This window comes from Lissotriton vulgaris, chromosome 7, assembly GCF_964263255.1.
Source record: "Lissotriton vulgaris chromosome 7, aLisVul1.2, whole genome shotgun sequence".
NCBI lineage: Eukaryota > Metazoa > Chordata > Amphibia > Caudata > Salamandridae > Lissotriton > Lissotriton vulgaris.
Window position 1 is genome coordinate 626,903,361 of NC_141695.1, and position 22,357 is coordinate 626,925,717.

Sequence of the window (22,357 nt, forward strand, 5' to 3'; positions counted from 1 at the left end):
TGCAGCTCTCTGTGTGTGCCCCCCTCCCCCCACCACCACAGTCCACTGTCCTAATAAGATAACCAGGTACCGCTGGGTACACTCAGGGGTCCAAGTCCCAAACCCAGAAAGACAGCTCCGGTGGTCAACGCGCTTGCTGCAAGGATTTGTGCAAAATCTGAAAGCGGAACGATGAGCATTGTTCGACCAACAGAGACTTTTGTGCCTCTAATGGCAATTAGTAAATTACACCTGTTGTTTGCAGTGCCCAAGAGCACCTGCTGCTCCAGACAATGGTGTGAAAAATTAGGCGCCTTGAGCAGATTCTGTTGACTGAGTTGTTCTATTCCCATCTATTCATCCAGTCACCCATCCATCCATTCACAAGAAAACCTGGAGGCGCTTTAAGGCAATTGGATCACGTCATTCTTTGCAAGCCTATTCATCCATTCAGAGAGGTGCGCCCAGAGTCCTTCACTGACATTTTCTTTACTACATCAGGGTATTACAAATGCCTGCTATCAGCACAGTTACAGAATAAAACCCAGAAGTACATATATATGCACGTATAAGCATTGAGCAAGGACTGGAGACCAGATTTCGAATCCCAATTTCCCCGTTTGAAGCCTTGTTTAATCTTGGGCAAATCAGTGACGTAGCCAGTGCTTCAGACGCCCGGGGCGATCCTTCAGATATCCGCCCGCTTTGAGCCGGTACCTGGGGGAAGGGGGTGTTTGGGGTGGGAAGTCGGATGTAAACAGATGACGAGCAGCGGGCGGCGGTGGATTGGCCGGGTTTAACTACGCTTCTCTACTTCACTGCCCAGGGTGAAAGCAAAGGTCGGAGGTGATGCGTGCCCATCAGGTAATTCATCTGCAGCGTATGTGCCCACCCCACAGACGCTTTACATCAGCACCGGTTTCGTCACAAGCAGACACATTCATTTTTGTTCTGCAAAGGGAGATTAAGTGATCAAATCACTTAATCTCCAAGGTCGACTGTTGCAGCCATTTGGCCACATTCTCCCCCTTATATGTATAAGTGGCTTTAATTGAGTCTCTTGTGGCTGTTCCTGGCTGGTTAAAGATGGTGCTTACATGTTGCCACCTTCAATGTTAGAAGCGCACAACGCGCATGATGCTCTGTGGGCTGGCATGGTGCCCTGCAGGAGACTGGCATGAAGAAGAGGCTCAACTCCTGCCCAAGCACAGCCACACGTTTCCTGACTCATGTGCGTTGTGGAAAACAGTTCAGTTTTTATTTAGCATTTTAGTCAAACTACATATGAATAATGCAACATAAGAAACACTCCCAATATATAACGTTGGAAAGCAACTAAATTAACTGTATACAATAGGTGATACAGAGTGCATTCTACAAGTATACACACAGGTCAATGCATACTGCCCGTCATATATAGGTAGGTAAATTCCTATTTTTTCTAATAATAATCATCAGGCTGCAAAGCGATCACTTGTTATAGAGAGAAGCAGTCATATTTTAAAATAAGCACTGACAAATGCAATAGGTGTGGACATGTAAGGTTTTAGGTTCACGAGAACTAAGTAGCACATAGAATTCACTCACTGTGGGAAACAGGACACCGGGGGTGCTGGTGAAAGATGACGACAAGCAGCGGGGGGGGGGATTGGATTTGGCCGGGTTTGGCAATGCTGCAACCCCAGCAGCTGGTCCTGATCTGCGCAAAACTAGGCGCTAGACTGTTTCTCCTACTGCTAGAAGAGAACCCCCGTGAAAGTTGTGTGTGCCGATTCTGCCGAAGCAGCCGCTCGTGAGTGAGCCCATAACGAGGAGTGGGAAAACGGCCCTGTGGCATGTCTGATGCGTCATTTGCGCGTTTTCAGCACGGGGGTTGGCCTAAAATTATGGCCAGGAACGTCATTGGTAGCACTTTCACGCTACAAGATTGACGGCCATAGGACCCACAACAAAATCGATATGTCACGTACTTCAAACATAACTGCACGTCACGTGTGCATTTGCTCTGGGCTCGTGTGGGTGTAGGGAGTGGTGGGTGTACTTTGTGCATCACTCACTGTAGGGGCCGCGGCCGCGCAGCACTGGTGACCTGTGGTGCCGGCTGGCTTTATATTTTATTTGAGGACACTGACACTACTTTCAGAGATTGACAGTAGTGTCAGTGAGTGTCCCAAAATAAATGATAAAGGCCGCACCACAGGCCACCAGTGTCGCACGGCCGCCGCCCTCAAACTAGTGCCGTCTGGGGCAGAAACCCCCCCGCCCCCCCAACCCCCATCCCCTTGCTACGCCAGTGGGGCAAATCACGTTTTCTTACTCTTGAACTCAGCTCCATATTGGCTGGACCAAGGTATGGAGCGCTACTTTAAAACCCCGAACGATATGACGAAACTGGGTTAAACAGCCGCATTTGCCAGCTGTGTCCACGCACGCGAATCCCTCTGAAGTCAGAAGTGATGGGGTTCTGATGGTAGTTTCAATATCCAGCTGGCCCATGCTATAAAATGTGCTTTTTAGGCTAGCACATAGTCATGAATGACCAGGTCATCTTCTGAGCAGCAGCAGTGTCTGCCTGCCCTCAGTTATTGAAAAATGCTGTCACCAGTGTATCGCTTGTGTGCATTGTCAATTTAAATAAATGTGGAAAAATACTAACCGTAGTGACGTCTTTTACTGTGGCAAAAATAAATGTGGATAAATACAGAAAAAATGCCCAAAAAATAAATATGGATAAATACAGACGGAAATGGCAAAAAAATAAATACCATAAAACCGGGAGCCCTAGTTATAAGACAGGCCTTATGTTATAAGAGACTTAACGCGCACAATTACTCAGGAGTATCCTGGCGCGATACGGACTCAGATGTACGGAAGGAGAAAGATTAGAAAAAAGCTTGGTTAAAAAGGTGGGTTTTGAGAAGTCTCTTAAAGACACAGAAATCCTGGGTGTGGCGCAAAGCGACGGGAAGACTGTTCCAGAGCATGGCTACCTTGACCGAGAGTGACTGACCCCCCAGTCTGGAGCGTCGGAAGCGGGGGGTGGCCATCAAACGGTGAGAGGCAGAGCGCAAAGATCGCTGAGGAGTATAAAAGGCCACACGTTTCCTCACATAAGAGGGTCCTGAGTCATGCAGAGCTCTATGTGCTAAGGTGAGGGCCTTAAACTGCACTCGCTGGGCCACACGCAGCCACTGGAGGTCAAGGAGGTGTGCCCTGGATCTCTTAGAGATGTTGAATAAGAGTCTGGCCACTGCGTTTTGGATCAATTGGAGTTTTTATTTCACGAAATATCCCGGGATGCCAATGAAAAACGCATTGGCGTAGTGTAAACGGGACAAAATAAGTGCCCGAGCCACCATTTCCTTTGCTGGCTGAGAGAGCAAAGGGAAAAATCTACTAAGTGACTTATTGGGGTACTTATACCACTTTCTTAGTATATGGTTTGGTACGCCCCTAGGGCTTACCATAGATTGTGCTAATTTACTGCGTGCTAAATATGTTTACTGTATGTACTTTTGCTTCTAGCCTCATAAAGAGACTAGGGGGATGTGTTTAGAATAAATACATATATTTTTTATATATATATACCTGGTGTGGTTCTCCTTTCATTTGAAGCAAATGTTGAGGTGGGTGCACAGCCTATTTAAGTTGTTAGTCACGATGTGTTTGGTTCATGACTAATGTTGACTTTTGATGGGGTGCTACTTCAAGTGACGTGTCTGTCCTGTCACGTCGATATAACTAATATGAAGAAATGTGCAACCAACAATTTGGATGCATCCTTGGTTAGGGCACTCCTTTTGGTTCCACAATAAATGGACTCCTCTTGAAGTTTTTCTATAACACTTTTATTTCATTGCTCTCATTTCATTGTATGTCTTTAGAATTCTTATTCATTCTCTTTGCCATAATTTTCCACACAAATCATAGGTATAGCATTGGAGCATAATTTTGATAAGCAAGAATGCTATACCTATGATTTGTGTGGATCTGTTGCACATTTCTCCTTTCATTTGGTCATTCATGAGATTATAGACTGGTAATACACGCTGCTTTACATTCCTTCAAGACTTAGCCTGAAGGCTGCTCTCCACAGCTACCACTAGGATAGCTTTCCATATAGTTTGTCTTTAAACCTACCATCAATAAGGGTTGTTTGGACTGGTGCAAGGTGCCCACTAGAATAATGGACAGCATATGCCAGGCCAACTTCTCACACTCTCCTCTTCTAAACATGAATATAAAATGTTCTTGTAGATTTATTTGACAATGTTATTTGATCTATATAGGATATTGAGATGCATAATAATTAGTATTTACGTCAATTAGCCCAACACTGTCATTGGTCGTTTCAACTCAGTTGAAGAGTAAACTGTCTCTCTTCAGAATCCTAAATTAAATGACTTTTTGAAAGATCTTCAACCTATTAAAGGGGTATAACGGTGACATTATGTTGTTTAGTCTCATTGTGTCTCATTTACGAAGCACATTTGTACACAATTACCGTGGGGTTTAGAGGGTGACTGTTTGCTTCATAAATGTGCGTGGTGGAATTGATGCAGAGATTGGCGTCCATGATGGAAATGGCTGTTTCTCTTCATTTTTGTTATATTTTGTGGGTTCTTTATGCTTGCTTTCAGATGATGTTTTTTGTATCCTCCATTTGTACAGTGCCTTTAAGTTAGGCGCTATGTCAGGAAATAGATGAAATGGAACACAGGGTACAATTGCGCTTTAAGGCTCAATTCTTGCTTCTTTGGCATAGACCAAGGATATAGCGTTATTTATGCAAAGCTTTCTCTGTCTGTCAGAACACTGGCCTTCCTCCTCGCCATTAATCTCACCCATACCGAAGACTTTTTTTTAATAAAAGGCCTTCATACGTGATAGAGCAGCATTGAACTCCAGCACGTAATGTCCTTTGCTTTGGTTTTGAAGGACGCTAATGCACGCACATCACAACACAGGTTTTCTGAAGATTGCTGAAGGACCTTTGTGTTGAGCTTTGAGATAAAAGCCATTCTGATAACTGTTGTTACAGGAAACCTTCCCTTCTATTTATGGCCAGGGCTACTCTCTAATTTCTATCTGTCACTGGCCCGAGAAGTGCTAAGGCTGCTCATTCTATGCATTGCTGTTTAAATTGCCAGTGCCATTCTATAAAAGGCATTGCTATTGCAAGTGCCAGTGATGTCCCACCAAAGGAATTGTTGACTCAAGTGCCAGTAATATCATATTACAGGCTTTGCTGTACCCTCCCTGTGCCAATGCTGTTTCATCACATGCATTACTGTGCCCAGTGCCGTCCCATTATAGGCATTGTTGACCCAAGTGCCAGCGCTACTCTGTTACTGGCACTGCCACAGCAAGTGCCAGTGCTGTTCCAACCCAGGCACTGCTGTGCCCAGTGCCAGTGATGTCCCACTAGAGACATTGTTGGGTCGAGGGTCAGTGCTATTCTAGTGCAGACACTGCTGTACCTAGTGCCAGTTTCATCACAGGCACTGCTGTGCCCAGTTTCAGTGATATTCAACTGGAAGCATTGCTGAAGAGCTAGTGCGATCTTATTACAGGCATTGCCGGCTCCAGGGCTATCGCTATCCTATTACAGGCATTGCTGACTCAAGGTCTAGTGCTATCTTATTACAGGCATTGCTGGCTCCAGGGCTAGCGATATCCTATTACAGGTATTGGTGACTCAAGGGCTAGTGCTATCCTATTACAGGCATTGCTGACTCAAGGGCTAGTGCTATCCTATTACAGGCATTGCTGACTCAAGGGCTAGTTCTATCCTTTTGCAAACATTCTTGTGCCCAGTCCCAGTGCTGTTCCATCAAGGCATTGCTGTGCCCAGTGCCAGTGATATCCGACTGGAAACATTGCTGACTCAAGTAAGAGTGCTAGCCTATTGCAGGCATTCCTGTGCCCAGTCCCAGTGCTGTTCCATAACAGGCACTGCTGTGCCCAGTAGTGCCGGTGATGTCCCACTAGAAACATTGTTGGGTCGAGGGTCAGTGCTATCCTAGTACAGACATTGCTGTACCCAGTGGCAGCGCTGTTCCATCACAGGCACTCCTGTGCCCAGTTTCAGTGATGGCCGACTGGAAGCATTGCTGAAGGGCTAGCGCTATCTTATTACAGGCATTGCCGGCTCCAGGGCTAGCGCTATCCTGTTACAGGCATTGCTGACTCAAGGGCTAGTGCTATCCTTTTGCAGACATTCCTGTGCCCAGTCCCAGGGCTATTTCATTACAGGCATTGCTGTGCCCAGTGCCAGTTATGTCCGACTGGAAACATTGCTGACTCAAGGGCTAGTGCTATCCAGTTACAAGCATTGCTATTGCAAGTACCAGTGCTGTCACATCAAAGGCATTGTTGACTCAAGAGCCATTTAGCCCATCACAGGCATTGCTGTGCCCTGTGCCAGTGCTGTTTCATCACGGGTACTACTGTGCCCAGAGCTGTCCCATCATGGGCATTGTTGACCCAAGTGCCAGCGCTATTCTGTTACATGGGCGTCGTGTTGTGTGGCCGTACACTGATGTGTGTGTGTCTCTGTGATTACTGATTTAAAACCTCGCTGGTGTGTTGCTCTTGTTTTAAAAACTGCAGCGCGTTGTTATTTGCACAATAGAAGCTTGGAAAGTGCAATTTTAATCGTACCTGGCATCCTTTAGCCCAGTCACCCTTCAGATCTCAGCCCCCCGCCGCACGCCTCCCTTTCCGACCCCGGTCCACCACAGCTCAGGGCTGCTTGAGTGGAGGGCGGAACGGGGAGAGAGCGAGACACGCCCCCTGATCCAGCTGACCTATATCAGGCTCATAGCCTCGCGCCACGCTCCAGATTACTTGGGCGTCATGTTGTGTGGTCGTACCCTGATGTGTGTGTGTGTCTCTGTGATTACTGATTTAAAACCTCGCTGGTGTGTTGCTCTTGTTTTAAAAACTGCAGCGCGTTGTTATTTGCACAATAGAAGCTTGGAAAGTGCAATTTTAATCGTACCTGGCATCCTTTAGCCCAGTCACCCTCCAGATCTCAGCCCCCCGCCGCACGCCTCCCGCTCCGACCCCGGTCCACCACAGCCCAGGGCTGCTTGAGTGGAGGGCGGAACGGGGAGAGAGCGAGACATGCCCCCTGACTCCTCCTACTGGGACTATAAATGCAGCCCATATTGAGACCGCGCAGCGGGCGCGCCGCAGGTGCGCCGAAGGCGCGCCTAAGGCAAGCCCGTCGGCGGCCGGATGGGGCCAGGGGCCATAACCCCTACAACTCGGACCCCAGAAAGGAGAAGTTTCAGTGCTAGGGAACTTAAAGCTTTTAGGATAACTTCCCCTATTTCATGTCACCATATCTGGGATCCGATTATGCCTTCTTTTGCCTGTCCCACATGCGACTTTCAAATCAAGCCTTTCTCTACCGACAACCCGGTTAAGAACAGGTACAACATGCTCCTATTAAACTGTAGATCTCTAGTGAAGCATGCCCTAGAGATTCATCTCTTAATCCAGGAATTTGACATCGATGCCATTTTCCTAACTGAAACCTGGCTCACTGATGAATCAGAACCAGACGTGGTCCAGGCCCTTACCCCAGGGTATCAAATTGTCCACGAAAATCGCAAGACAGTGAAGGGAGGAGGACTTGCCATCATTTTTAGAGACTCTTACCAGTGCAGGACCTCCTGCCTCTCCATCGCCAGTTGTGAAAGTGTGCCATTTGTAATAGACCTTTCCCCGACTACTACCTTCTCTGGAATCTTAGTATATCATCCACCTGGATCGTCAGCAACCTTTATAAACATCTTACCCTCCTTAGTTGCTGACTCTATAGCCATGCATGCCAATTTCTCTTTGCTGGGGGACCTCAATATCCACCTGGATGAAGTGTCAAGCCCACCCGCCCTCCAGCTCATTTCTAGCCTAGCAGCGCTACAACTCACCCAGAGAGTGGATAGCCATACTCTCATCAAGGTTTTTTATAATACAAGGGGGACCCAACAGATAGCTAAGTACCATGGGTATAACTAAGTTATAGAGAACAGCGGTCCTTAGCTTATTTACGAATCAACATAATACAGTATAGGGACACAATGGAACACTATACGGATTAAGATTTCCAAACCCAGCCGGGAAAGGAGTTTATTTTCTGGAAGCAATGTCCAATCTTACAATATATACGAAATAGTTTGACACAAGCCTGTGCCGTACATAAAAAGGAAAAGAAGGATAGAATTAGAGTGAAAGGGGTGTCTTTCAGGCAAAGGAAGAGAGCTAGGACAGGGTACTGTGAGAAAATCAAAAATTAATAACAGTATTGCCTGGAGTGAAGTATACACAATCACATTTACCAATATTATGAGTGTAACCCCACTTATAAGTGTCGACGTTTCGATCTCTAAAGCTCCACTAGATACGTGGGATCATCATCAGGACTTTTTAGTATAACATGCCTGAATGAAAAAAGCCTCAGTATATCGAGGTGGAAGACCTCAAGAAGGGGGGGGGGAAAATGGTCCTTCTCTTCAGATTGCAGCGTAGGTGCACGTAGATTTTACGTCAAGGAGGTCTTTATGGGGGTCCAGAAGAAATTTAATGAATGAATTTCAGGGTCCGTTTCCAACTGCATAGAATGGCAGCTCTTACTCCACTGTTAATGGGATCGGGGAGTAGCTTAAGCAATGCAGGCAAAGGTGGCCGTGCATGAGGAATACCAACAGTGTGGCGTTATAGACGCGGGTCTCAGTGAAGACGCGTCTCTCCAGGGGCTGCTCGGACAATGCCGGATGCATGTTACACTCATAATATTGGTAAATGTGATTGTGTATACTTCACTCCAGGCGATACTGTTATTAATTTTTGATTTTCTCACAGTACCCTGTCCTAGCTCTCTTCCTTTGCCTGAAAGACACCCCTTTCACTCTAATTCTATCCTTCTTTTCCTTTTTATGTACGGCACAGGCTTGTGTCAAACTATTTCGTATATATTGTAAGATTGGACATTGCTTCCAGAAAATAAACTCCTTTCCTGGCTGGGTTTGGAAATCTTAATCCGTATAGTGTTCCATTGTGTCCCTATACTGTATTATGTTGATTCGTAAATAAGCTAAGGACCGCTGTTCTCTATAACATACTCTCATCAAGGGCCACTTTCTCGACCCGATATTTAGTAATTGCCCGGGTCTTGAAGTGTGTAGGCCCGTGCCTGTCCCATGGTCTGACCACTTCTCAGTCCCCTTTACATGGACCATATTCAATCCACAGCCAGCTCATCACACCTCTCTACCCCTACAGAGGAATTGGTCCAAACTTCCTGTACAGGAATGGCAAGCCACTCTGGACAAAACCAGACCTTCCGGGAACACAGACCCCACTTTAGCGAACGAGGACCTTAACAGCTGCATTACTAGGGCCCTCGACGAGGTACTCCCCCTACGGAGGACAGAGGCAAAACGGGGCACTAAAACTGCTCCCTGGTACTCGCCTGAACTGAGGAAACTTAAGAGCAAATGTAGACGTCTGGAAAGAAAGTGGAGACTTGACTTTTCTCCAGCTAGCAAAACCATCTATAGAGAATCAATGAAGTCCTACAAAAGGGAGATAAAAACCGCCCAAGCATCCTTTTTTGCAGAGAAAATCAATCTGGCCGCCTCTAAACCTAAAGAGATCTACAGGATCGCTAAGACCCTTTTAAAAAGACGAGAAGCGGCCCCCAACCCGCAGACTGCACAATCTCGATGTAACGATCTGGCCAACTATTTTGCAGGAAAAATTCAATTAATATATTCTTCCTTCCAGACCCACCCTGCTCCTCCACAGGGAAGGATTCCACTTAATCCCGAGACCCACCCCACCCACTCCCTACAGTTTTTCCCCCAGATTAATATGGCAACTCTCAGCACCATTGCCCCCTGGTAAAATCAGGCTCTCCTAAGGACCCAGCTCCACCTCGAACCATAGACATGGTGAAGGATAACATCTTCCCTACCTTACTGAATGTACTTAACGCCTCTATAGTCACTGGCTCGGTGCCTCTTCCCTGGAAACAGGCGATGGTCAAGGTGCTTTTAAAAAAACCTAGCCTTGACCACACCGACCCCAAGAACTATCGCCCAATTTCACTTCTCCCCATGGCAAGTAAAGTGTTAGAAAAACATGTTAATTCAGCCCTCATGGAGTACATTGAAGCTAATCACATGCTCGATGACTCACAGACAGGTTTCCGGCCCAAGCATGGGACCGAAACCGCCTTGCTGGCAGTTACGGAGGAGGCACGGATGATCATGGACAGGGGGCGTTCAGCGGCTATAATCCTCCTTGACCTAAGTGCCGCATTCGACACAGTCCACCATAATACACTACTAACACGACTATCAAACATCGGAGTATCGGGCAAGGCCAAATCCTGGTTAGAATCCTTCCTCTCTGGCCGCTCCTTCCAAGTATTCGAGGGCGACTATACCTCACCAAGTATACCTCTGGTCTGATGTGTCCCTCAGGGCTCCGCATTAAGCCCGACACTGTTTAATGTTTATATGGAACCACTAGCGGGTGTCGTCCATCCATTTGGAGTACGAATTGTTACTTATGCGGATGACACCCAGCTGGTGGTGTCCCTCAACCAGTTGGAGTCCAACCCCGGTAACTTGATATCATGCCTGGAGGAGGTATCCAACTGGATGAATATGTCATATTTGAAACTAAACAATAAGACCGAGCTAATGCTCCTGGGCAACCCTTCTCCTTTAGCCCTCAAAAGGTCTCTGGCCCTCCTCCTTAGGCCCACCCCGACGCACAAAGACGAAATTAAAAGCCTGGGGGTCAGGCTTGATAAAGCCCTCAACATTAACACCCAAGCCTCAAAATTGTCAGCAATCTGCTTTGGCTTGCTACGGGCCCTACGGAAGATCTTCCCCGTACTACCATTTGAGGCCAGAAAGATCATGATCCAGGGTCTTATCCTGTCTAGGCTAGACTTTGGAAATGCTTTGTATCTGGGCTCCCCCCAGTCGACCCTGAATACACTGCAGATTGTACAGAACTGTGAGCCCGTACTCTGCTCCAAATCCCCTGTCGAACATCAGCTAGAGATGGGCTGAGGAGCCTTCACTGGCTGCCAGTCCGACGAAGAATTGAATTCAAATCTCTGTGCACCATGCACCGGGCAATCTGGGAAACTGGCCCTCCCATTAATCGTCCTCTGGCATCCCCATACTTCCCTGCCAGGCCTCTCAGATCATCGACCGCATCTTTACTGAAGGTCCCTAGGATCAGGAAAGCCAGATGCGGAGGCCGTGCGTTCTCGTACAATGCATCCAGGTTGTGGAACTCCCTTCCCCTCCATTTACGTGCAGAACCTAATCTGTTGGCCTTTCGGAAAACACTAAAGACATTGCTCTTTTCAATCCCCATCTAGGCCTGGCCCACTCCGCCTGCCCACCTGGTCTGTCAGCGCTAGGACGCCTTAGGATAACTATCGCGCTATATAAATTGCCTTTCTATTCTATTCTATTCTACATGCACTGCTACAGCAAGTGTTGGTGCTGTTCCATCATAGGCACTAGTGTGTCCAGTTCTAGTGTTGTTCCATCACAGGCACTGCTGTGCCCAGTGCCAGTGATATCCAACTAGAAACATTGCTGACTCCAGGTTCCGGCGCTATCCTATTACAGTCATTGCTGATTCGAAGGCTGGCTCTATCCTATTAAAGGCATGCTGACTCAAGGGCTAGTACTATCCTATTACAGGCATTGCTAGCTGAAGGGCTAGTGCTATCCTATTACATGCATTGCTGGCTCAAGGGCTATTGCTGTGCTATCCTATTACAGGCATTGCTAACTCAAGTTTCACTTCGGTCTCATATCCGGTATTGATGTGCCCAGTGCCAGCATAGTCCATGATGCTTTTGATGACTTGGGTGCTAGTGTTAGCATTGCTGATTCGGGTATAAGTGAGCAGGGGACCCATATCTAGGCATACCCTGCCAACCTAGGGCGAACAAAGCAAACATAAGGAGATGATGGACGGATCCCTGAAACTTTTCACAGTGGTGAGTGTCTGAAAAGTTTCAGCGTTCCGTCCATTATCTCCTTGTGTTTGATTTGTTCACCCTAAATTGGCAGGGTATGCCCAGATGTGGGTCTCTTGCTCACTTTGCCACTGGATTCAAGCTAGCCTGGCTGATGAGGGGTGAAACCCCGAAACCGGTCCTAAGATGGTTGTTTACGGTCCAGGGAAGACCTGGCTTGGCAGTTCGGTCTGGACTGTTCTCATGGGGCACAGGGTCAGACTGATTTGCATATACCTGGGTCTGAACTGGGGTGGCAGAGTGAGCTAAAGAACGGTGATGGATTCAAACCAGATCTGTAACTGGGAGTGAGTGGCTGAAAAGTTTCAGCGCTCCGTCCTTCATCTCCTTCTGTTTGCTTTGCCGCTACAGGTGCCAGTGCTCTGCCATTAAGCAATGCTCACTCAAGCTCCAGTCTTGTCCTGTTACAGTTAGCGCTGACTCCGATATCAGTGCTGTCCCATTATACGCATTGTTGACGTAGGAGCCTGCTTTTCTCTCCCCTTATAGGAATTTCTGGTTCAAATGCCTGTACTTTTCCTTTATAGGCACTACTGTTGCATTATGCACATGCAGTTCCATTATATGTATTGTTAGCTTTGATGTTTTATGTTATTTCACGTCTGGTCACAGTAGCAGTGCTGTCCCACTATATGCATTGGGTAGACAAGTGCTGCCTGTTCAAATCTTTGAAATGTGACCATTGTGCGGTGTTCATTGCTTTGCATTCCTTTGCAGCACCATAAAAAGGTTCACGTGGATATATACGAGAAGCAGCCCGTCCCCTTTGGCCTTGTGCGTTATGGAGTGGCGCCGGACCACCCTGAGGTGAAGGTAAGCTGTGGAAGAGTGGGTAACTGCTGCACCTCAGATAAATGAGGGATGAAATGTAAACATAGTGTCCCGCTTCAGGCTTTTATAAAAGATACACTCTGTTTCTACAATTAAGTGCACCATATTTCTCCCACTGATCCAATTCGACCTGCCTTCCAGCAGGTTCTTCATCTAGCAGCACACATGCACCCCAGGCTCAGGAGCCCCAAATACTGTGTTCAGATTTGGGTGCGAAGGACTTTCAACCAGACTCTCAAAATCAGAAAGGGAGGTTGACGCTTCCCCTAATGACGGAAAACTTTGGTCAATATTTTATAGCTCTCTCCTTCGACAATCCAATTATTACGAGGAATGGCAGCGTGCTGCATTTAAGTCTTACTGACTTTCGCTTATTTCTTGTTACACTGCAGTTAGTCACAGCGCTTTAGTAGTCACTGTATGAGGTAGTAGACAATATTTCTCAATCCCCATCACTAGTTCACATAGTCCAAAGATCATTAGTCTATCACATAGAAGTTCAGTAGCTTAGCAACGGCGCGCTGCCTAACGCCACCATGAACAGTGGGCCCTTCTGCTTCTTCCTTGCATACTAAAAGATAGCCATATCTAGTGTGCAATGGTCCCCTCAAACCTGTGGACTCAGGAGCCATTACACCTGCTGCATTCATAGCTAAGTCCCTGAACACATGTAGCTCAATTTTAAACTTCAAAGAGTGCCTCAGATCACAGATATTAGACCGTTTTTTACATATTTAAATTCACAATACCTATAGAGATTCACCTCTCATCTATTTATATTTTTTTTATATGCAGGATACCCAATGTTTCGATCTAAGCTTAACTGCAGCAATGTGATAGACATGGACCAATTGCTTGTTTGAGAGACCGTCTGTCAGAATATAGGTGCAAAATCAGTTCATCACCATTTTCATAAATACATTATCCCTAGAAAGTAAGCCCATTTAATTTACTCATTGAAAACGATCCTTTTTAAAATGCAACAACCAGGCTTAGACCCTCACTCTTTGTTTGCGTATGTTGTCACTTAATAAGCACAATATGTGGGAAAGAAGCCTGCAGTGTTACAGTAGGTGTAATCACTATTAAATGTTATTTTCACAAGTGTGTTCACAAAAGGCAAAGCATAAAACATTTTTGGGGAAAAAAGAAAATTTAAAGTTGGGTCAAGGTAGATGAACGACAAATGAGCGATACAAGTAGAGTATGCCAGGCAGGGTATGCTCAGGACGTACCTATGTTGTAAACAAGATTATGGAACCTCAAGTTGGTAGGCTTCGCGCCATATATGGGTGATGGCTTAGCTCCGCATAGCAACTATCAATATCTGAGGCCTAAATGATGTAGATAAGAGAAAAAGGATCTCAGATGACCTGAAAGTTTTAAGAGCAGATGTTTATTGCCTGCAAGAACCCCATATTGCTGCGGGTGATAGGGGCCTGTGGTAAACCTTGGGGATAAATATACTTTGCTTTGCTACACAGGACACTAAAACTAAAGGGGTTGCTACATTAGTAAAAGGCAAGACTCTTATCTACGGCCAGGATGCAGTGGATAAGCACAGGCGGTGGGTGATGGTGGAATGCCAGTACTGTACTGGGACCTTTGCCCTATGCTCAATATAAGCTCCGTTCGCAGACGACCCCGCTTTGTTTAACTTCTCGGCGACTGAGTTACCAACTTGGCCAGCCCCGTATGTCAAATGTGGGGATTTGAACTTGAATGGTAGTAGAAGAAGGATAGGAGATGGGATAGGGAGCTACAATGGGTGCAAACCTCAGTCCCATAGATCTTTCAAGCTTCTTATAATGGAAGTGGGTTTAGTAGATATATGGCCCAAGTTGAAAGCCTTTAATACTGGATACAACTCTTAGCCACTCACATGTCATGAGATCATGTTGACTCCACGGGGACGCATTGAACCAGGTGGCCCGGACAGCCTCCACCTATTGGACTCCGACTCATCTTGGTCTAACTTTGTAGATTTTAACATGGAAACCGGGGGTGCTCACATAGTCCCTATGGCATGTACATTTCTACTGAATACATTGGTTACTTTTGTGTTCATTTTGTGTAGGGTGACAGATTCTCCTTGTGTAGAAATATGGGGAGGGGTGGGCTTTGGGGGAGGGTGGGGGCGGGGTTATGCTTATGCATTGTTTGTTGCTCTTCTGTTTAACCTTGTTTTACTTTCTATCAGGTTAAGACACACACACACACACACGCCATACTCTAGTGCCCAGTCCTGGATAATTTTCATTTCCTGTTTGCTGCCGGCGCACCTGGTTGGGCTTGCTGGAACCCCGGGGATGACTCCCACAAAGGTACACTACCTCACGCCCACCACACTAACCTTTCCCTCCCACACATAGGACCTTTCAGGTTATGCCATGGAACGTTAACTGGCTGTTGGATAGAGTGAAACGCTCAGCCGTCTTTGCCTCTGCACACCGACATCCCCCGGAAGCTCTCCTGATGCAGGAGACCCACCTCCCGGGCGATCTCTGCCCCTTTTTGGCACGGATGGGCTATGACCGGTTCTATCACGCGGGGTTTTCGTGTGGGGCTGGGGGCGGGGGTCACCATCTTCCCTCACTGCACCTTCCCACTGTAAGTCATGCGTACCACGTGAGACCTGCAGGGTTGTTACCCAACACTGGAAGGTCAACTATAAGGTCAAGCGGTGCTACTGATCTGCGTCTATATGCCAACCGCATCCCGGCGGCTGGGCTTCAAGATCTCTCTCAGCTCCTTCTTCCGTCTCCCACAGGGGATCACCGTGATAGGGGGCGACTTAATACCAATCCTAATCCCGAAATAGATTGCTCCAGACTTCCCATGACTTCTTGTAAGATGAGTGCCAACCATCTTGTCGACTCAGCAGGGGCCTAGTCTCTATGATGCCTGGAGGTCCTGGCACCCACAACAGCTGCAATTCACATACACCTCTGCTGCTCACCACACCCACTCCCAGATAGACCAGATCTTTTTACCTGCCCCCAACTGCCTGAAGCTCGCCCAGATCCAGATTCTGGCCAGAGGCATCTCGGATCACTCCCCTTTATCGTTGCGCCTAGAACGCCCCCTGGAGTAACCTGTATGGCACATGAATGCCTGGTACCTTCAGGACAAAGAGTTTAGACATAGCCTCCGGTCTGAACTCCAATCTTTATTCACAATCAATGAATGTTCTGTGGCTAAGGTAGGCACACTGTGGTCTGCCAGCAAAAGTGACGCTACACGGCTTTGCTAAATGATACAACAGCGGAAAAGAACGCGACCAGTCGGCTCTGATTATCCAGCTGAAGGCCCATGCTCTCCGGTTGGAAAAACAACTGGGAGTGGGCCTACAGGGGGTTGTCACTCGCCCCTTTGGCCTTATCAGTGAAGATATCCGGCTACACTCTCTTGAGGCAGCCAAACACCTATGGCGGGCCTCAACAGCCAGCATATATGGCTTGGGGGGCCAAAAATGGGAAATTACTTTACTGGTTGGCCTCCTACCCACAGGCTAACAGGATCATCCCGGAGGTACTTGACGTCCACAGTCAAGTTCAGCTTTCCCTACCGGAGATAGCTCAGACTTTTGCATCCTACTAGCAAACCCTATATTCCAGAGCTGCTATCCTTGATTCACTCCCGCTTCCCATCCTGTCTCCTCTTGACACCTGTGCTCTAGACGAACCCCTTATGGCGTATGGCGGGAGAAATCGGAGAGGCAATGTCCGTAACGGTGCTCGTAAAGACGCCGGGTCCCGAAGGCATTCCGATGGAATGATATAGCACATTCCAAGAGATTCTCACCCTGTATCTCTTGCAATTCTTTTATGAGACCGTGCAGGTGGTGGCCTTCCCCGCTGAGGTTGACTGCGCAACCAATGTGGTAATACCCAAGATGCAACCCCCATCCACTTCGTGTCCGGACAACTGCCAAATCGCTCCTCAACAGGGAATTTAAAATCTTTGGTGCGATTCTGACAAACCGAATCCAGCACCTTATCACGACCCTGGTGCATCCGGACCAGTGCGGTTTCATGCTGCTCCGTAGCACGAGACGCTGTATCGGATGACTGCACGTGAACCTGGCGCAATGGCAGCGTCTGTCCCCCAACATTGCCTTACATCTTCTCAACTTTGAAAAGGCTTTAGATTCGGTGTATTGGGACGTCCTGCAATTGGTGCTCATTTGAGCCAGTATCAGACCCAAATTCTAGGGCATGGTGAATGCCTTTTACCAAACCCCACAACACGGGTTCGGGTAAATGGAGTCCTTTCTGTAATCTTTCGTATTGAAAGGGGAACCAGATGGGGTTTTCCCCTGCCCCCCCTTTTCTTCACCCTGGGGATGGAGCCACTGGCCGCACTTATCCGCACAGACACTCTTTTCACTGAATGGAAGTGGGGGATAGGGCACAAAAATCGCATTGCTCTGTACGTGGATGACGTCCTGCTGTCCTTGGCCCCACTGGCAGTGAGTAGACCCTGATGCATCCGACTACTTAGGCGGTTTGAGGAGGCGTCTGGCCTGCGTATGAACCCCGCCCAGTGGGTCTTTGTTTCCTTCGCACCTTCCAGGGACAGCTTTGATTGGCAGGAAATTGTGCAGACTCACCTTCAAGTACCTGGGTATATGGGTCACTCTGCTCCCCGAACTCACGTGGACCCTGAAACTGCAGGCTCTAGTTCGGAAAGCCAAATCTGATCTTACCAAGTGGCGTTCCCTCTCCCTCACCAGTTTAGGCCGTATTGCTCTGTATAAAATGACCATTCTTCCACTATTGCTATACGTCTTTCAAAACCTGCCGCTTCAGTTGCCCTTAGCCTGGTTTTCAGCCCTATACAGGGCTGCGACATCATTCCAGTAGAAAGACTCCACACCGCTTATCGCACTCGTACACTGCCAGCGAGGACCGTATGTCCAACCTTTATCTTTACTACCTCTCTGCCCAGCTGCTCGTCATCCATGAGTGGTTCAACGGGGATTGGTCAGACCCCATTTACAACATAGAAATCACACTGCTGGACTTCTCCTAGATTCAGAATATGCTTTATGGTGCGCCAATCCCCCTTTGACTGCCTATGGTGACCCAAGCTTTATTTCTTGTGTGGAGAGCTGCTATGCGGCATATGTGCTGGGAGACAAACTCCACTTTGGCATGGTACATGGTGAAAGGAATGGTGTCTCTTAGTGGCTTTCGCCCCTGGTACTGTATTGGCATCATACGGTTGAGGGATGTCTGGTCGGGGAATCACATACCGTCCTTCCATGAGCTACAACAAACAGATAACCTTGCACACTCACAGTTCTACAAATACCTCCAACTCCGACATCTCCTCACCACCCACTGCCTTCTGACGTATTTCCTGCCAGAATTCAGCCCATCGGAATTTTAAACTGTTGATTTGTCACATGGGCAAAGGAGGGATTTCACAAATCTATCGACTCATTATTAACTATCCCGGGACACTAGACTACCTCAGGAACCAATGGTAGTCCTGGGTTGGACCTATGGGGATGAGAACTAAAGTAGGGCACTAATGGTGCCCCGGGAACTATCAACCGCAGCCAAGCTGCGCCTCATTCAAATCCATTATCTCCACACAGTTTATCTTTCCCCACACCGCCTGCATAGGCTGGCCTGTGGCCCTACCTCACTTGCCCACGATGCAACACCGAATCTGTGGATTTTTATCACATGATTTGGGCAAAATATGTCATACTTACCTACTGGACGGAGGTGCTCCAGGAGATGTCCGGGGTTTTGGGCTGGGAGATTCCTATGTCTCCCACAATGATTCTGCTTGGGGTATTTGAGGGGATTAGGGGAACAAGGGCGGAGAGATCCTTCCCTATTGGTGGCGAAGCATGATATTGCCTCACAATGGTTGGCTGATAAGCTCCCCACCCTGGCGAAATGGATGAGGGGGTGGATTGGTGCACACAACAGGAGCAGGTGGTATACGATGCCTGCGAATGTCCCCTTAAGCACTCCAAGATATGGGGGGAATGGTTTGTGCAGAATTCCTAACTAAATGTGCCGTCTCACCAGTGCGTTTCACATTGCGTGGTAATGTTTACTATGGGTCCAATGAGTTGCCTCGAATGGACCCCTCGTTTACTATATCACTGTATGGTATGTGTCTTACTGTACTGTTTTCAAACCAATAAAACTCAATAAATTTGTTTATCAAAAATAAATACTGGATACACTTACTATTCCGCTCCTTTGCAAGACTGGATTACTTTTTAGCGACACCAGCGCTAGTTCGTGGGCCCCAGATAGAACTATTCCCGAGACTAATGTCGGATCGTAATCCCCTTGTTTTAGAGCTCTCACTTGAAAGACTTAGAAGAGATTGCAGAAAGTGTTCCTTCTGGAATAGTTTTTTGTTTGATCCATAACATATTAAATATAAAGGGCTGGATTCTGGAATTCTTTAAAATTAATAGAGGTAGTGCTCCTCCAGGAATAGTTTGGAACACCTTTAAAGCTGGCATCAGAGGGAAAGTCACCGTTTTTTTGCCAAACAGAAGCAATCTCAATCTCAGATTAGAGAATTGTATCCAAAAATTGGGCAGTGTAAAGGCAGAGCTAGTTGTAGCCGTATCATCTGAGCTAGACTCATCTCTCGTGCTTAGCCAGATAGCCTTAATTAAATCACCACTGTACTACTCCTTGGCCAAGAAGACAGCCAGTACATTTCTTGCCTGAAAACAATAATGCTATCATTATAACGAGCAGGTGGGGCACATGTTGGTGGTTAGGACTAGGCTGAAACTGGTTGTAGGGCAAATCAATGAAATTACAAATGATCAAGGACTAACTGTCACAGATCCAGATAAGTTGAGAGAATCCTTTGCTGTATATTATAGCTCATTATATTAAGCACAGATCGCTACTATTCCTGAGGATTTGGAGCAATTTTTGAAGGCAACGATATCTAGCAGAGCAACTCAGGAAGAGCGTGAACTTCTGGGGGAAGAATTTTCGTTAGAGGAAATTTAGCAGGTGCTCCAGGATCTCCCCTTTAAGAAAGAAGGTGGCACCGACCAAATACCTCTCGAGTTTTATAAAGTGTTTCCACCAGAACTGCTTGGACAGCTTCAAGAGCGTTTTTGTCAGGTTAGAAGATGACTGTGCCCAGCCGAATCTTGGGTGTCAGTATATATAATAGTTTTCTTTAAAAAATTATGCTGATAAATAGCGATATTAAACTTTATTTTAAGATCCTGGGAAGTATCATCCATAGATTGGTATTGACAAGGCAACATGGGTTTATTCCTGGAAGGGGGGACTTCCAATCAAGTGCATCCTGTAATTGCATTCTTTGATCCCTGAGACATTGCAGAAGAACCCATGGGGTAGCCCTGTTGGATGCGGAAAAGGCATTCAACGGGGTGGCCTGGTACTACCTCTGGAAGGTCATGGAGTCTTTTGGGCTGGAAGGGCCTTTTATTCAAGCAATGCAGGTGATGTATCGCAAACCAACAGCTCAACTCCAGATTACAGTTATTACATTTTAGCCATTCCTAATTGAAAGAGGAACAAGGCAAGGGTGTCCCTCCTTTCCTTTATTATTTTCTTTGTATATCGATCCCCTTTTCCGCTGGTGTGAAGCTCCTATTGATGTCCTGCCGATCCAACTGCAGGGCTGGGAGATGAAAACGCTTGCATATGCGGGCGACATCGCAGTAGTTACAAGAGACCCCAAAAAAGGTCTTTGGGAAATCGAAGAGATAACCAAGGAATTTGGAGTATTTTCTGGGTACTCGTTAAATAGGAATAAAACGCAATTAGTGGTGAATAGCTAGCTACACGGCAACCCAGGGTTATCTGATGGTAGAACAAGCAGTTCTCTATGGGGTCACTATTACCCTCAAGGTTGAACACATAGTTGACACAAACTTGTCCCCCATTATTGATAAAGCCAAAAAAGACTTTTTAAGATTGGACAATTTACATCTGTCTATCATGGGGTAATCTTGTTAAGATGATTTTCTCCCAAAGATATTGGCTGTTTTGTATAATACCTTTGGAGTTCGAGAATGTGTGGTTTAAAACAATAGGAATGATGATCTCTAGTTGTATTTGGTCAAGTGAGAAAATCAGGGGGGCAAAAAGATTTTTGAGGGGGCTGGGTGCTTCCAAACTTCAAACTATATTATCCACAACAACTCTCAACCTGAGCAACTGTAAAGAATATAAAAGAGTCCAATTCTGTGAATAGATAGGTCCTTACTACTCACAGATACTGAAGATAGAAAAGTGATTGATAGTTCAACCCAAGTGATGAGTAGAAATCAATTAGACGTGTTCAACTGAATAAATGATAAATCAGCAAATACCTCCACCAGAATGAAAGCAATCTTCAAAGTGAATATAGACAGGGAATTTAATAAAGAAGTACATACAACGAAACTAATCCTATTAGTGTACTAACACCACTCAAGTGAATCAATAAGAGACTTACCAATCTTACTATGTTTTAGATTGAATATCTAAAAGGTTGGAAATCTCAATAACAAGTTCCCACTGGAAAGAATTTAAAGAATATACAATGTTTTAAACTGCCGGTTCTTCATATTTAAAAACAACATCTATAAATTAGGTTCCGACCTATCTATTCACAGAATTGGATTAATCACTAAACTTTATTTCTCTATATAGCCTATTCTGGTAACACTCTATTTTTGGTTGGTCGGTGTCATTTAGACTTTTTTTAATAGAGAAGAAATGTATTATGAGAACCAAGGCGTTTTATCTATGAACAGTAATTGAGTGCATATTCTATCTGTTTTGTAGCCCTGACGAAGTCTTTTGGCTGTAAAGCCAGACAAAACACGTGTTGGCAAGGATCAGTTGGCTAATTGTATTTGAAGACCATTGGATGATATGTACCAAGTGACTGGATTTATCTTGAACAAATAAAGAAGACACAGAAAACAACATAACTCTGGAAAGCTCTTATTGATTGGACTCTTTTATATTCTCTAGAGTTGCTCAGGTTGAGAGTTGTTGTGGAAAACTTATTGGCATACTTTGTATACCTATTGTTACAACCAATGGCAGGAGTTGTATCTCCACCTTAGAGCATAGGCTAGACCGACTTATAAGAATATAGATTTTGATGTACACTATCTTTGAGCAGCGTTCCCTACTGCCATAAAATTGTAACTACTTAAAACTATATTACTTAGCATCAGCTTTGCAGTATTTGCAGCCTCGCTTTGATAACAACGTAGAAGAGGGGGGAGGGGGGGGGGCTATGGATTTTTTTTCCCATTAATCTTTGAACTGGTAATTGGCAAGTCAGCTAAGGGCTGCTTGCTGAGGATTTTTAAACAGAGCTACTATAAAAAAATGGTTTAAGATTCTAATCGCCGCTTTTAAAAACTGGGCTGGCATACGGAAGAAAATGGGAATAGGGCGATATAGTTGGTATACCCCTATTAATCGTAAT

General features: G+C 46.2%; 1 protein-coding gene across 1 annotated transcript in view; it reads left to right on the forward strand.

The window, feature by feature from the left end:
• Positions 1-22,357, forward strand: part of FDXR (ferredoxin reductase) — a 418,834-nt gene that overhangs the window by 44,054 nt on the left and 352,423 nt on the right. The window contains exon 3 of the mRNA XM_086930805.1: positions 12,782-12,877. Coding sequence (XP_086786931.1) covers positions 12,782-12,877 — 96 coding nt within the window. The remainder of the gene's footprint in view (positions 1-12,781; positions 12,878-22,357) is intronic.